Here is a 14,745-nt window from a genome sequence, read left to right on the forward strand (position 1 = left end):
ATTCCCTATGTATAGGGCTGTGGTCAAAAGTAGTGCACTATATAGGGAATAGGGTTCCATTTGGGACGCAGCCCGGGAGTTCTCCCTAGGGAATTCCTCAGACCTGCAGTAATCTGGGAGTAAATGGAAGAGGAATGCAGTGGAGAATGGGAAGGGGAGGGTGAGAGGAGCCAGTGCCTACAGGTCAACACTGCCCCTCATTGTTCTCCTACCTTTACATTCCATTCCTCACTTTTTAATCACACACACACACACACACACACACACACACACACGTTAATTACCAATGGAGGGGAAACAGATTGTGTGTGTGTGTTCCAAAGTCAGTGGTGCAGCAACATGCTTAATGTTCAGGTGATGGGAGTTTTGTGGTGCTCCATCATGGAACAGCTCCTAACAGGCCTGAGCATGCCAACACGCTCTCTCTCTCTCACCCTGCTGCAGTCCCACACAAAACACTCACATGGTGAAACCTAGTCTCTTACAGCAGATATGAGAGAGAGAGAGAGAGAATGCTGAAGTCATGCTGGACATGGGCCCTGACAGTAAATCTCAGTAAGATAAAAAATAATGGGGTTCCAAAAAAGGTCCAGTTGCCAGGACCACAAATACAAATTCCATCTAGACACAGTTACCCTAGAGCACACAAAAAACGATACATACCTCGTCCTAAACATCAGCGCCACAGGTAACTTCCACAAAGCTGTGAACGATCTGAGAGACAAGGCAAGAAGGGCCTTCTATGCCATTAAAAGGAACATAAAATTTGACATACCAATTAGGATCTGGCTAAAAATACTTGAATCGGTTATAGAACCCTTTGCCCTTTATGGTTGTGAGGTCTGGGGTCCGCTCACCAACCAAGAATTCACAAAATGGGACAAACACCAAATTGAGACTCTGCATGCAGAATTCTGCAAAAATATCCTCAGTGTACAACGAAAAACACTAAATAATGCATGCAGAGCAGAATTAGGCCGATACCCGCTAATGATCAAATTCCAGAAAAGAGCTGTTAAATTATATAACCACTTAAAAGGAAGCGATTCCAAAACCTTCCATAACAAAGCCATCACCTACAGAGAGATTAACTTGGAGAAGAGTCCCTGGGGCTCTGTTCACAAACACAAACAGACCCCACAGAGCCCCAGGACAACAACAACAACACAATTAGACCCAACCAAATCATGAGAAAACAAAAAGATAATTACTTGACACATTGGAAAGAATTAACAAAAAAACTAGAATACTATTTGGCCCTAAAAAGCAGAATACCTGACCACTGTGACTGACCCAAACTTAAGGAAAGCTTTGACTATGTACAGACTCAGTGAGCATAGCCTTGCTATTGAGAAAGGCCGCCATAGGCAGACCTGGCTCTCAAGAGAAGACAGGCTATGTGCACACTGCCCACAAAATGAGGTGGAAACTGAGCTGCACTTCCTAACCTCCTGCCAAATGTATAACCATATTAGAGACAAATATTTCCCTCAGATTACAGTGATCCAAAGAATTCGAAAACAAACCCAATTTTGATAAACTCCCTTATCTACTGGGTGAAAAACCACAGTGTGCCATCACAGCAGCAAGATTTGTGACCTGTTGCCACAAGAAAAGGGCAACCAGTGAAGAACAAACACCATTGTAAATACAACCCATATTTATGTTCATTTATTTTCCCATTTGTACTTGAACTATTTGCACATTGTTACAACACTGTATATATACATAAAATGACATTTGAAATGTCTTTATTCTTTTGGAACTTCTGACTGTAATGTTTACTGTTAATATTTATTTCACTTTTGTTTACTATCTACTTCACTTGCTTTGGCAATGTTAACATACGTTTCCCATGCCAATAAAGCCATGGGGGGAGAGAGAGAGAGTGCCCAATGACTTAAGGAATGCCAATTTCTCTGATGCATGTAATGAAGAAAGCCAGAGAACTGAAATTGAATTGAAATGATAACCAGAAGCGCTTTCTCTCCTCCTCCTCCTCCTGCCTTGAAGAAGTAAATTCACCACCAGTACAGTTTCAGAGTGACTTCTGAACCTCCAGTCTTTGAGCAACGTCTGTCATTTTGGCAGGACTGAGGAGATGTAGACTAGAGGGCCTCTGATGAGGACTTGAATGCAACATGGTAGCAACATTGACTACAAAGCCCAGGTAAGACTACGTATGAGTATTTAAGAGAATGAATGAATGACAAATTAGCAGGATACTAGCTTACAAGAGCCAAAGGTCCTGATAAAAATGTCTTCCAACAAGAGTGGGGGACCTCACTAATACTTTTCAGTTAAGAGGGAAATGGCTGACTTAAAAGTATTTTTAAATTACTTTTATATTGCTACATTTTATCAATCAAACAGTTCTCACACATATAGTACATGACCTAAGAGTAGCTGAATTTTGCTATAAAACTCTGTTACCACATTTGTAAATTTGGTTCAAGGTCAGGGATGATGTAGTGACATGTAAAAGCAGGAGTGTTCATTCCTTCCATTTCAGAGGAGTCACATTACCCCAGGGGATAATTCCAACACAATAATAAATTAACACTATGATTAATAACCAGGGGTCTATTTCACAGTCATGGAATGATGCCGAGACTCAGATTTTCCACTTTAAAATGTATGTCAAACAAAAACAAAGGACTACTTTTAACAATTTCCACAGAAAATTTTACAAAAAACACATTTACTTGAAGAACAGCGCAAATGCCAAGTTTGGTAACAGAATGACGGAACAAACAGCACAAACCATCATTCTGTTACCAAACTTTGCATCTGCTCATCATTCCGTTACTGTGGAATTGCCCCAAGCCTTTTTAATATTTGCATGTTTATAGCAAACACAAATAAAAAAAAACTGAACTCAAAAACCATCTGCGAAATATCTCAATGCAGACTCTATTCACGCCAGCTCACACTCAAAAGCACACACACACACACACACACATACATACACAGCATTAGAGTACATGATGCTAGAGTGAATAGACTCTCAGACCGCCAGATATCAGTGAGCCAATAGAACAAAGGAACATACACCTTACCTCGGCATGTGCCGTTGACGGCCTCGTAGCCGGCACTGCATTGGCACTGTCCGACGGGCACCACCCACTCTCCGTCCACAGTGCAGTAGATGCGGGGGGGCTCCTCGCTCACCGCATTCTCTATGCAGGCCCCTGCCACCTCCCTCAGGGCCTGGTTCTCCCCACCGCCCGCCACTGTCTCAGGGAAGGCTGCCAGGCTTTTGACGGTGGCCGGGCAGGTCTTGTAGTAGACCCTGACAGAGAGCAACGCCACACAGGCCCCAATGTCCTGGAAGGCCAGGTAGAAGCCTTTCCTGCTGAGGCTCTCCACTACCCGCGTCTCTGTGTTGATGTGCAACTCGTTGCGGCTGGTGATCTCGTCGGGTGCGATGGTTGCCACCTTCTTGAACTGGCCCTTTCGGAAGCTGGTGCCGATGTCAGCGTCCGACTCAGAGGAGAACAGGTTGAAGGTCTCCTTGCAGGTAAGCGATGAGCTGTCAAACGAGTTGCAGTCACGCACGATGAACTGCAGCTCCACGAAGACTCGAGAGGCCGACGGGCGGCGCTGGATGAAGGTGGTGCGAAGCCAGTTGTCCTGCTCACGCTCGCCCACGTTACACACAGAGTAGGTATAGAACTGGGAGCCGTTGAGACTCCTCTGGACAACCTCCCACTGAAACAACCACACAGACAGACCATCAGGGCTCCAGTCACACACTGACTCTGGGGGATACATTTTCAATAGTGGTCTGGAGCAAAGTTAAAATGTTTAATGCTTATGGGGGGTTCCCTACTGCCCATGTTGACATCTTAAATGCTAATGGGGGTGGCTTGATTTGTTATAGGAGTGACTAGCACCCCTGGCACCCCTGTAATTTGAACCCTGGAGGCAAAGGGAAAGTGCGTGAGTGAGGGAGACCCCAAAGGAACATATCAAGACATAAGAGTGGCGAGAAAAGACAAGAGGTCTTAGCGAAGGAATGAAGCCCGCTGATTTTGACAATACCATTGAAATACCACTGAGGCCTGTCAACAATGAGGCATCTTATGCAACAGATGTTGATCCATGTATCAAACTCTTTGCTGCCACAGCAGTTAGACATTTTAGTGAGAAGTCTTCCAACATGCTTCAACGTAATAGTGGCTGCTGAAATACATTTGGCCCCATGGGGGCTGAGCCTGTGGTTTGCTCTCTGCATGTTCCCACTATGCTATTAATTAAAGGAATGTGCTTTGTTGGCTGACTGTGTGGCATCACATATAAACGGAGGCAAGCAACAGGAGAGCGAGCGCCTCCATAAAACTAATGAAAAATGTTTTAATAGGTGATTCAAACGTGGTAGAAACATTTTGAATTATAATACATGATATCATAATTATCATGATAAATGTCAATTTAGTCAACAATGAAGTGCTATAAAAACATAAAACTACTACTCAGGCTTTCAATTATCTTTTATCTCACTGGTCTATACAGTAGTTAAACTTCAGCGAGATTGTGCCAGGTGAAATTCAACATAACTGTTAGTACACAATTGAAGACACTATTTTGAGGGATTTAAGATAGGATTATGCATGTTCAGCATGCCCAAACTTGCCTTTCAGTCATCAACCCATCAACTAGACAAACGTGTAATTATTTGCATGCAACTGAATGACCACTCAAATGTTAATGACACAGAATTGGGCCCAAGCATGCACGACACAAAAGCAAACGATAAGAAAAACAACAATCTGTATTTTACTGTGATGAAAGACAACACATTTTCTACTTATGAGAAACCGATAGCTAACTTAGCTCGCTACATCTAATTTTCCCAAAAGGTACCATATGCTCCAAACTTAAGTTAATTGCACCCTTACATACAATTCTGAAACGAGGGCCTTAAAACCACATGAAGCCACAAGTATTCTCTACCACACTTGCTATAACTGCCATTCTCTCCAGTCTGTCTCTCCCTTTGAATAGTCCAGACATGCTACACACTAAAACCCAACCCCCATTAGAATAATGTGACCTTTTCACATATTTAATTTGACATTACACTTTGACTAACATTTGTACTTGAGCACCAAGTTGCAAAGGCAGATACTGGCAAATAAGAGTTGTGAAAGTAGTGTGAAGGTGAGAAAGTCAGACATCGCATATTATGTGCTACTCCATCCATACTTCCCCAAAGAGAAGAGGACAGGGACAGGGCATGGAAAAGAGTGGATGGATACTCACCCCTTGCTTGTCTCCTTGTTCATATGGCCAGGTCAGCCAGCCTAGCTCACTTCCTGATGCTCTCATATCCAACAGCACCACTGCACAGGGTAAAAAGTCAAAATTAAGTCTAATTCAACCAAATAGGTATTTACTTAGTGAAATGTGATTGACCTAACAGAGAGAGCTGGGACAAGAAGTTAATTTGCTTCTTGGTATTATAATTTCCACTAATATTTTACTTCATGAATAGTGATTTAACGTCGTATTCCCTTACACTTCCTAAAGTGAGGCTTAAACATAGGCCTATGTCAGTGACTTAAAATTAAAAAGGAAGCTTAGGGTGTAATCATTAACTTAATGAGATAGAATATCCTAACTTTATCATCTATCATTCAACGTGCACTATGTGGTAACAGGTATGAATGTTCAGCCCAGCCATGCAGATAATTATCCATGTCTCCCTTATGTAGATTTTAGGCTACCTTGCACTGACAAGCGTGAAATCGTTTAATTCCTTTTGAAAAAATAAAGAAAACAATCTCCACTTCATCATTTAATTTCAGTGTAGGACAACTATGGCAAAGTAGCATAGTCTTACTTTTTTTGCCTAACAGTCTACTGTGTTATATTTCATATGTTCATACAACGTCACACTGCAATCTTATTGATCTAGAGACAATCTGTGAACTCAACATTCAAACAGGTACTAGCCCTCTATAATGTAGATTACTCTCAGCACACCCTCATGTTGTTAAAGTGATCAGGGATAGACAGCTGATAATCGAATGTGGTTTAAATTTTCTGAAAATTGATAAGGGATTGTGGTCAAAATGCAACAAAAAAACAACACTTCTACAAGTTGCGTCATTGTATCACTACGTTCTTGCCCTACGCTTTATACATTCAACTTCCTCGTGGTCCCACAACCTGGGCATAGAAGGATATTTGTTGCAAAAGGAGAAATTTGATTTATAAAAGTAGCCAAGACATTGCTTACCTTCTTTAGTTTGTAGTGTAATAAATATACCGTTAATAAATACATAGGAAAACAACAAGCACTTAATTCCACGTGAATCCATTTGGGAAGGTTTTCTCCTTATTTCTAGGCTAGGTTGGGATACTTCCACACTAACATTAGTTGCTCAACTGAACGCTGAGTTCGCAGAAGCCTCATTCACAAATGAGGAGGTCATCAACCACGCCTGTTGGAATGTCATCAATTCCTTATAGGGTGGGGGTGTGGCGAACAGGGAAGTGGAATTAGCATTATGCTTTTGATGGCCTCAATAATTTACCTGAGCCACAAGCAAACCAGATATCAATAAAAAAGTTGGCCTATTTACCTTTTTATGTTTCTTTCTTTGTGTACAAAATAAGAACAATACTGCGTGAAACTCATGATAAAAGTTCATATTCTAGAATCTGAAGCAATGTGACATGCAAACACAGTTAATCCATAAAGTCAAGAGAAATGACAAATAATTTTACATATGGGCTTTAGAATTTGAAATACCATCCCCTTGATGAATATTAGTGAAGTAGAACAAAATATGTATTGTCATGGGGAGAGATAGAGAGGTTGGAGTATGGCATATGGGGAGTGGGAGGGTGTGCTGGTATGAGAATGAATATAGAGGATTAAAGAATCCATCACCTAGTAACTCCTTTGCAAATGAATTTGGGAGTCAAGCTCTGTCTACTTTCATTATTTGTTGTACAGTATAACTATGGTTATGTGTGTGATATGTGTGAGAATAATATTAATTTAATATGAATTTTTACCTGCATCTTGTAGTTTTTTAAACCATGGTTTCACTAAAACATTCCTGAATACTTTGTCAACCTGTTAGATTTTCTGGGTAGATATTTACCTTTAAATGCTGTCTTCACAATAGATGATTACAATACAGTGTGTCATTGATTTTGTAAGAGTCACACCTGTCTAGGAACATTTTATAGACTTTATGTTCCTAGACACCTGTCCTAGACAACGATTGGGCTTCTCCCTCTCTCCCAGCCATGTGCGAATCCTCACTCCCCATGCCGCCTCCCCGTACCCTGAGGCTCTGGTTTCACAAAGCCCCGCACACTAGGGAGAATGCATTGAGCCTCATGAAATGCCACATTAGTGAGCTTTTGAACCTAAAATCACTCCACTCTCTCTCTCTCTCTCTCTAGATATACATTTAAGACAGAGCGAAAGAGAGAGAGAGAGAGAGAGAGAGAGAGAGAGAAGAGAGGGAGGGAGGGAATAAGTAAGGGGTAGAGAGAGGTGAAGGGAGGAGAGGGGGAGAGGGGCGAGTGAGAGTCACAGTAGTGTATCCCTCTTAGACGATTGTATTTTTCCATTACAGTTTTTCTCAGTCGCATACAAGCAATTTTTGGATCTGTGTTGAAACGTATCTATAGCAGAACAGCAATGATCAAAACTAGCTTCTTAGCAAAGAGCAATTTCTCAAGCAATAATTTTTCTAGGACTGTCTGGGAGTGGTCTGAGTGGGGAGGGAAAAACTGAAAACTAGCTGTTATTGGCAGAGAGATTTTCTTATTGGTCTATTAAGTAATTTACCGCCTGGTGATGTCACCAGGCAAGCCAAAACTCCATCTCACCAAAAAGTGTTACCATAATTATCACAATTTCACAGTATTATTCCAACCTCATAGTGTGGAAATATATATAAAACACAGGAAAATCACGTTTTTGACTGCACTGGGCCTTTAAGTGTTTTGTTCACAGAATATTAACACATTGTTTTCATCAGAAGAGATGTGTGCAATTGTGTTCACTGTTTCCAGCAATCAGTAAATACTACTGCACAAAATTCTAAATCATACCATCAGTGTCATACCATGTACAAAACTGTATATGAAAAGATTTAGGCAATGGGGACTGTCTAATTGTTATGATTTTTTACAATATTGCAGACATGCAGAGATGCAGAGAATAAAGTTGGGTTACTTCTAAGTCATCATCGCCAACATTGTGACCTTCCATTACAGAGCTTATTCTAAAATGGATTAAATTGTTTTTTCCCCTCATCAATCTACACACAATACCCCATAATAACAAAGCAAAAACTGGTTTTTAGAAATTTGCAAAAAAAATCTAAAAACCTGTTTTCGCTTTGTCATTATGGCGTATTGTGTGTAGATTGATGAGGAACATTTTGCATTTGATCCATTTTAGAATAAGGCGGTAACGTAATAAAATGTGGAAAAAGGGAAGGGGTCTGAATACCTTCCGAATGTACTGTATGCATGTTACAAAACCTTAAAATGCTCTACGTGAGGGGGCACGTGTATTGGCGGTGCCTGTAACTTCTTTAGAATATATATTGTTCTTTATAGTGCACCACTAAAAGCTAATCCAGGATGTGTAGACTGAGAAGCAAAGTGAATGGGGGGGGGCTGACTTGGTTGGGAGAGCTGGCAAGCACAGGTGTAGTCAACTCAGCAGAAGCGGGGGCTATGCTATACCTGTTTTTGGCTCTGTATACGACATTGTTCCCAATTGCCTGTCAGACTTACAGCTATTAAATTCCTAAACAGACAAGTCTTTTTTTAATACAATGAGACCAAAGTGCAAAATGCAGAGCAAACTATTGGTGGGGTAGCTAAAGGCTGACAGGGTGAGTAAGGCTTGAACAATATAATCTCAGTGATATACAGTCGTGGTCAAAAGTTTTGAGAATGACACAAATACTAATTTTCACAAATCTGCTGCCTCAGTTTTGATGATGGCAATTTGCATGTACTCCAGAATGTCATGAAGAGTGTTCAGATGAATTGCAATTAATTGCAAAGTCCCTCTTTGCCATGAAAATGAACTTAATGTTCGGCCTACTGCTGCTAGGTAGCTCTCTCTCTCTGCTCTCCCCCTCCCCTCTGTCTGTTCTTGATTGCAGGAGTGAAGTCTGGTGTGCGGGAGTCAGGGTTCCAGCTGCAGCTCATTTACCATAATCACCTCAGCCTTAAAGACCCGGTCAAACTTGCCACTCATCGTCAGATCATAGTCAATACGACCATATTATTGGAACCTGACTCCTGCCTCCGCTTCACTCCTGCCACCACCACCATCCTGCTTTCCACTACTGGACCTCCCTTTTGGACTCACCACGGACACTAGGACGTTACGGTACCACTCCTGCTCAGAACCTGGATCTGTTACCCTCCCTGTAGACCTGGACTTGCTCTTCCCCTATTTTTGGAAACCTGGACAATTGAACTTTGTAAATAAACCTGTTAAACCTTCTCTGGCTCGGTGTAGTTGTCTGCATTTGGGTTCATATCCTGTTAAATCGTGACACTTAATCCCCCCAAAACATTTCCACTGCATTTCAGCCCTGCCACAAAAGGACCAGCTGACATCATGTCAGTGATTCTCTCGTTAACACAGGTGAGAGTGTTGACGAGGACAATGCTGGAGATCACTCTGTCATGCTGATTGAGTTAGAATAACAGACTGGAAGCTTTAAAAGGAGGGTGGTGCTTGAAATCATTGTTCTTCCTCTGTTAACCATGGTTACTTGCAAGGAAACACGTGCCGTCATCATTGCTTTGCAGAAAAAGGGCTTCACAGGCAAGGATATTGCTGCTAGTAAGATTGCACCTAAATCAACCATTTATCGGATCATCAAGAACTTCAAGGAGAGAGGTTCAATTGTTGTGAAGAAGGCGTCAGGGCGCCCAAGAAAGTCCAGCAAGCGCCAGGACCGTCTCCTAAAGTTGATTCAGCTGCGGGATCGGGTCACCACCAGTGCAGAGCTTGCTCAGGAATGGCAGCAGGCAGGTGTGAGTGCATCTGCACGCACAGTGAGGCGAAGACTTTTGGAGCCTGGTGTCAAGAAGGGCAGCAAAGAAACCACTTCTCTCCAGGAAAAACATCAGGGACAGACTGATATTCTGCAAAAGGTACAGGGATTGGACTGCTGAGGACTGGGGTAAAGTCATTTTCTCTGATGAATCCCCTTTCCGATTGTTTGGGGCATCCGGAAAACACCTTGTCCGTAGAAGACAAGGTGAGCGCTACCATCAGTCCTGTGTCATGCCAACAATAAAGCATCCTGAGACCATTCATGCGTGGGGTTGCTTCTCAGCCAAGGGAGTGGGCTCACTCACAATTTTGCCTAAGAACACAGCCATGAATAAAGAATGGTACCAACACATCCTCCGAGAGCAACTTCTCCCAACCATCCAAGAACAGTTTGGTGACGACCAATGCCTTTTCCAGCATGATGGAGCACCTTGCCATAAGGCAAAAGTGATAACTAAGTGGCTCGGGGAACAAAACATCGACATTTTGGGTCCATGGCCAGGAAACTCCCCAGACCTTAATCCCATTGAGAACTTGTAGTCGATCCTCAAGAGGCGGGTGGACAAACAAAAACCCACAAATTCTGACAAACTCCAAGCATTGATTATGCAAGAATGGGCTGTCATCAGTCAGGATGTGGCCCAGAAGTTAATTGACAGCATGCCAGGGCGGATTGCAGAGGTCTTGAAAAAGAAGTGTCAACACTGCAAATATTGACTCTTTGCATAAACGTAATGTAATTGTCAATAAAAGCCTTTGACACTTATGGAATGCTTGTAATTATACTTCAGTATACCATAGTAACATCTGAGAAAAATGTCTCATAACACTGAAGCAGCGAACTTTGTGAAGACCAATACTTGTGTCATTCTCAAACCTTTTGACCACGACTGTACTATACTACAGTGTTTCCCAACCCTGGGCCTCGACTACCCACAACAATACACATTTTTATTGTAACCCTGGACAAGCACACCTGATTCAACTTGTCAACTAATCATCAAGCCCTCAATGAGTTGAATGAGGTGTGTTTGTCAATGGCTACAATGAAACCGTGTACTATTGGGGGTACTCGAGGACCAGGGTTGGGAAACACTGACATACTATACACTATACAGAAAGATGTCAGAGGGGCCTCCCGAGTGACGCAGCGGTCTAAGGCACTGCATCGCAGCGCTTGAGGCGTCACTACAGACCCGGGTTCGATCACAGGCTGTGTCACAACCGGCCGGGAGCGGGAGTCCCATAGGGCGGCGCACAATTAACCCAGCGTTGTCCGGGTTAGGGGAGGGTTTGGCCTGGGGGGCTTTACTTGGCTCATCAAGCTCTAGTGACTCCTTGTGGTGGGCCGGGTGCCTGCAGGCTGACTTCGGTTGTCAGTTGAACAGTGTTTAGCTTCCCTAGTCAGGCTTACATCATTACTTAGAAAGACTATTAAACATGAGACAATGCTCAGAGGGAAAATATTTCAGAGCCTTTTTGATTGAGCTAAGTGATGGGCTTATACAGTATATCTTTCAACCATGTCTTCTCATCTTCTCATCATAACAAGGCTTGTGTACTGTATTGTATATAACATAGTGCCAAATAAGGCTATGGTTACACAGGAGGATGTGGTGAGTGTGTGTGGCTAGAACCTGCATATGAGGAGATATCAATTCATGCACACACACACGCATTCACTTTCTCATGCTGCTCTGCGGGTGAAAACAGAGTGCATTTCAACTATTAGGCGACCAAATACAGCTGTAACTTCCATTGAGGCAAGTGTGGGAGAAAGGGGCGTGAGCATACAAACAGGTGTCGCTCAACCATGTGGGTGCTAAGCTAATTAAGGGTCAATGGGACTTAGGTAGTTATACAGTTCTGGGGGAACAAAGTAGTGTGTATGACAGCTGCCTTTGGAATGGCAGCTCATATCAAAGCTTGTCACTCCTCCAGCCTGTCTCAGAAAGCTTGTTCTTGCTTGTCTGCTCTCTTTCAACAGCTCCCAGTTCCAAACCGCAGAGAAACCTGTATGTCTTTTCTCCAAGACAAGACAGAATGATGAAATTCTGTTAAAAGGTTGGCATGTAAAATGTATGGGTTTGAGATGGCAGTGATTCAGTGAAATTCAAGAGAAGAGTCACAGTTATGAAACACATCATTTAAAGTTGATATTTTGGTATTGCTGTGTCAAGACTCAAGACCACACAAGTTGCCTCCCAGAAGACATGTCCAGTGGTGTTGTGGATGTTGGATTAAGCAAGCATGGAGTCCAAAGATCTTAGTAGGGACACTGTGTCCCAGTACGTCTGTACAATTGGGGATGTTTTACAAGGCGTAAATCAAATTTTTATGTAAAACCCAGACAATAAACCAGTCCATGATAACTGCCTAAACCACGGTCAAACCACAGTATACTGTAAATCAGAATGGAAGCGATTTGAGAGATAGAGCTGGTTTTATGAAATAACTTCAATAATGTTTTTTTGTATCCTCCCCAATGTCAATTCACTAAATACCTGACGTTCTACAGTAAATTCCTCGCATCTTGTGACGGTGATATCAAAACACACTTGGCTGTCTTGCAATGTGAGAAGAAAATCAAACTTGCAATTGTGCTTGATGCTTCAGTGGTCACCACACATTGTGAAGCAGGCAGAATAAAGGGAACTTTTCAACCAGCAACAAACAAATACATGGTCGGAAAGATTCTTCTTAACCCCTTCACTACCATCCCACCCCACCCTTTTTCCGAATAGCCCTGAACAAAACCACTCTTGGGGAATTACAAAATGAAAAAGAACCTGAGGTGACCTTAATCTTGCTTCACCATCTACCTATAGCAAGAACCCAACAGATACAATCTCTCACACTCATTCACTGTCACTGGCATATTGGGTTTCAACTCTGGAGCGGTTATAGCCAAAATAGAAGGGGCCTGTACTGTATCCACAGAATTGAAAAACCACAAAAACACTATCTTATTTAAACCACAAAAGTGAAACGAGCGCAATCGACATCACTTCCCGAAGTTCCCCCAGAGCCACATTCCATTTCATTACCATCCAAAACCCACTGTGACGAAACAGGAGGAGGAAATCAAGAACTTAAGAGAGGTGATGACAAATCATGTAATAAAGATCTGCTTGTTACTTGTGTTTCAGGGGCCGTATTCATAAAGTGTCTCAGAATAGCAATGCTGATCTAGGATCAGTTCAGCCTTTTAGAGTTGGCCTGAAGTAGGAATAAATAGATTTAAATAGTGGAGTATGGTAGTTATTATTATTATTATTATTATTGTAATTTTTGTTTTAAAAAATAGTGAGTGTAGTGTTAGATAGTAGGGTATTTGTTGTATTTTTTATTTTTTTAAGCAAAGTATAAGGGAGTTATACTCCAGTGTAGTAACTGTAAGTCGCTCTGGATAAGAGCGTCTGCTAAATGACTAAAATGTAAATGTAAATGTAATAAGATTACATGGACTCCTACTCCCCTCCAATAACTCTCCATCATGGGGCGCTGCACTGCGTCTGACCCTGTGCCTCTCAACGTGTGTGTGTGTGTGTAATGTCCGTTCTAACCAATGAACAGTCAATTATCTATTCTACTCTGAGATGCTTGATACATATGGCCCCAGATCAGATTGCAGCTTGGGAGGAGAGGAGCTGATGAAACCGGATGATGACACGTTTTATGTATTTATGGTGACTCTGAGTCACCTGGTAAAGACCCATACCTGGAGCTCTCCCTTCCTGTCCCAACCTAAGAGTCTACTCTACAATGTGTACTATGACCCTTTAGAGCTCGCGATTCCTCCTGTGGCATTGTATTAGGGTATTGACTGGAAAAAGTGGAACAATCACCTCATCCTATTCCTTTCACTGGTCCTATCATGTTTGCATGATAACATTGACCTTTCTGACAAAAAGACTTCCAGACGTGAACTCACTTACAGGAAAGTGTGTGGGATGTGTCATACATACAGTATGTACCGTGGGTTGACAACTTGCTCTTATGACCAGGTAATAGGGACAAAATAGGACTGGGAGGTACTAGACTGTGTATATTACATTTTTAAAAACATTTTTAGTCATTTAGCAGACGCTCTTATCCAGAGCGACTTACAGGAGCAATTAGGGTTAAGTGCCTTGCTCAAGGGCACAGACAGATTTTTCACCTAGTCGGCTCTGGGATTAGAACCAGCGACCTTTCGGTTACTGGCACAATGCTCTTAACCACTAAGCTACCTGCCGCCCCGTATATAGGAGTGTATGGAGGGGTAGCCATGTTCTCCTGAGAAAAATGGGCTAAAAGCCAGATGTAGAAAGAATGAGTCAGAGACCGAATGCAGTGTTAGTGGTATTAGGCTGTGTGATGTTTTGCATTACTGTATAAACTGTGTGTATATTTATACACATGACCTTTGCTCCCTTGTACTTCCTGCTTGTACTATTATTCTGCTACTACAAGCAGCCTGTCATCTGTCTCTCTCCATGTTGTCTGTGTTCATATCAAGGCTCTTGGATTAAGGAGTTTACAGAAAGGCTACAGTCTATGTTATTCTCCATAACATTTTGCATTCAATTGCCCATTACTAATGAAATGCAATAGACGTAAATACCATTCATTAACTGATTATTGCAAATAATCAAAGGACAAAATATAACCAAGATTAGTGAACACCACCAAGATTGGTAAAT

At 42.1% G+C, this 14,745-nt stretch overlaps 1 protein-coding gene across 1 annotated transcript in view; it reads right to left on the reverse strand.

The window, feature by feature from the left end:
* LOC121538425 (ephrin type-A receptor 2-like) overlaps positions 1–6,373 on the reverse strand; it is a 40,641-nt gene extending 34,268 nt beyond the window's left edge. Inside the window, exons 1-3 of the mRNA XM_041846407.2 lie at positions 6,245–6,373; positions 5,266–5,345; positions 3,060–3,711 (exon numbers count right to left, since the gene is read on the reverse strand). Of these exons, the coding sequence (XP_041702341.1) occupies positions 3,060–3,711; positions 5,266–5,345; positions 6,245–6,326 (814 nt within the window). The 5' untranslated portion in view covers positions 6,327–6,373. The remainder of the gene's footprint in view (positions 1–3,059; positions 3,712–5,265; positions 5,346–6,244) is intronic.
* Positions 6,374–14,745: the final 8,372 nt, after the last annotated feature.

This window comes from Coregonus clupeaformis, chromosome 24 (assembly GCF_020615455.1).
Source record: "Coregonus clupeaformis isolate EN_2021a chromosome 24, ASM2061545v1, whole genome shotgun sequence".
NCBI lineage: Eukaryota > Metazoa > Chordata > Actinopteri > Salmoniformes > Salmonidae > Coregonus > Coregonus clupeaformis.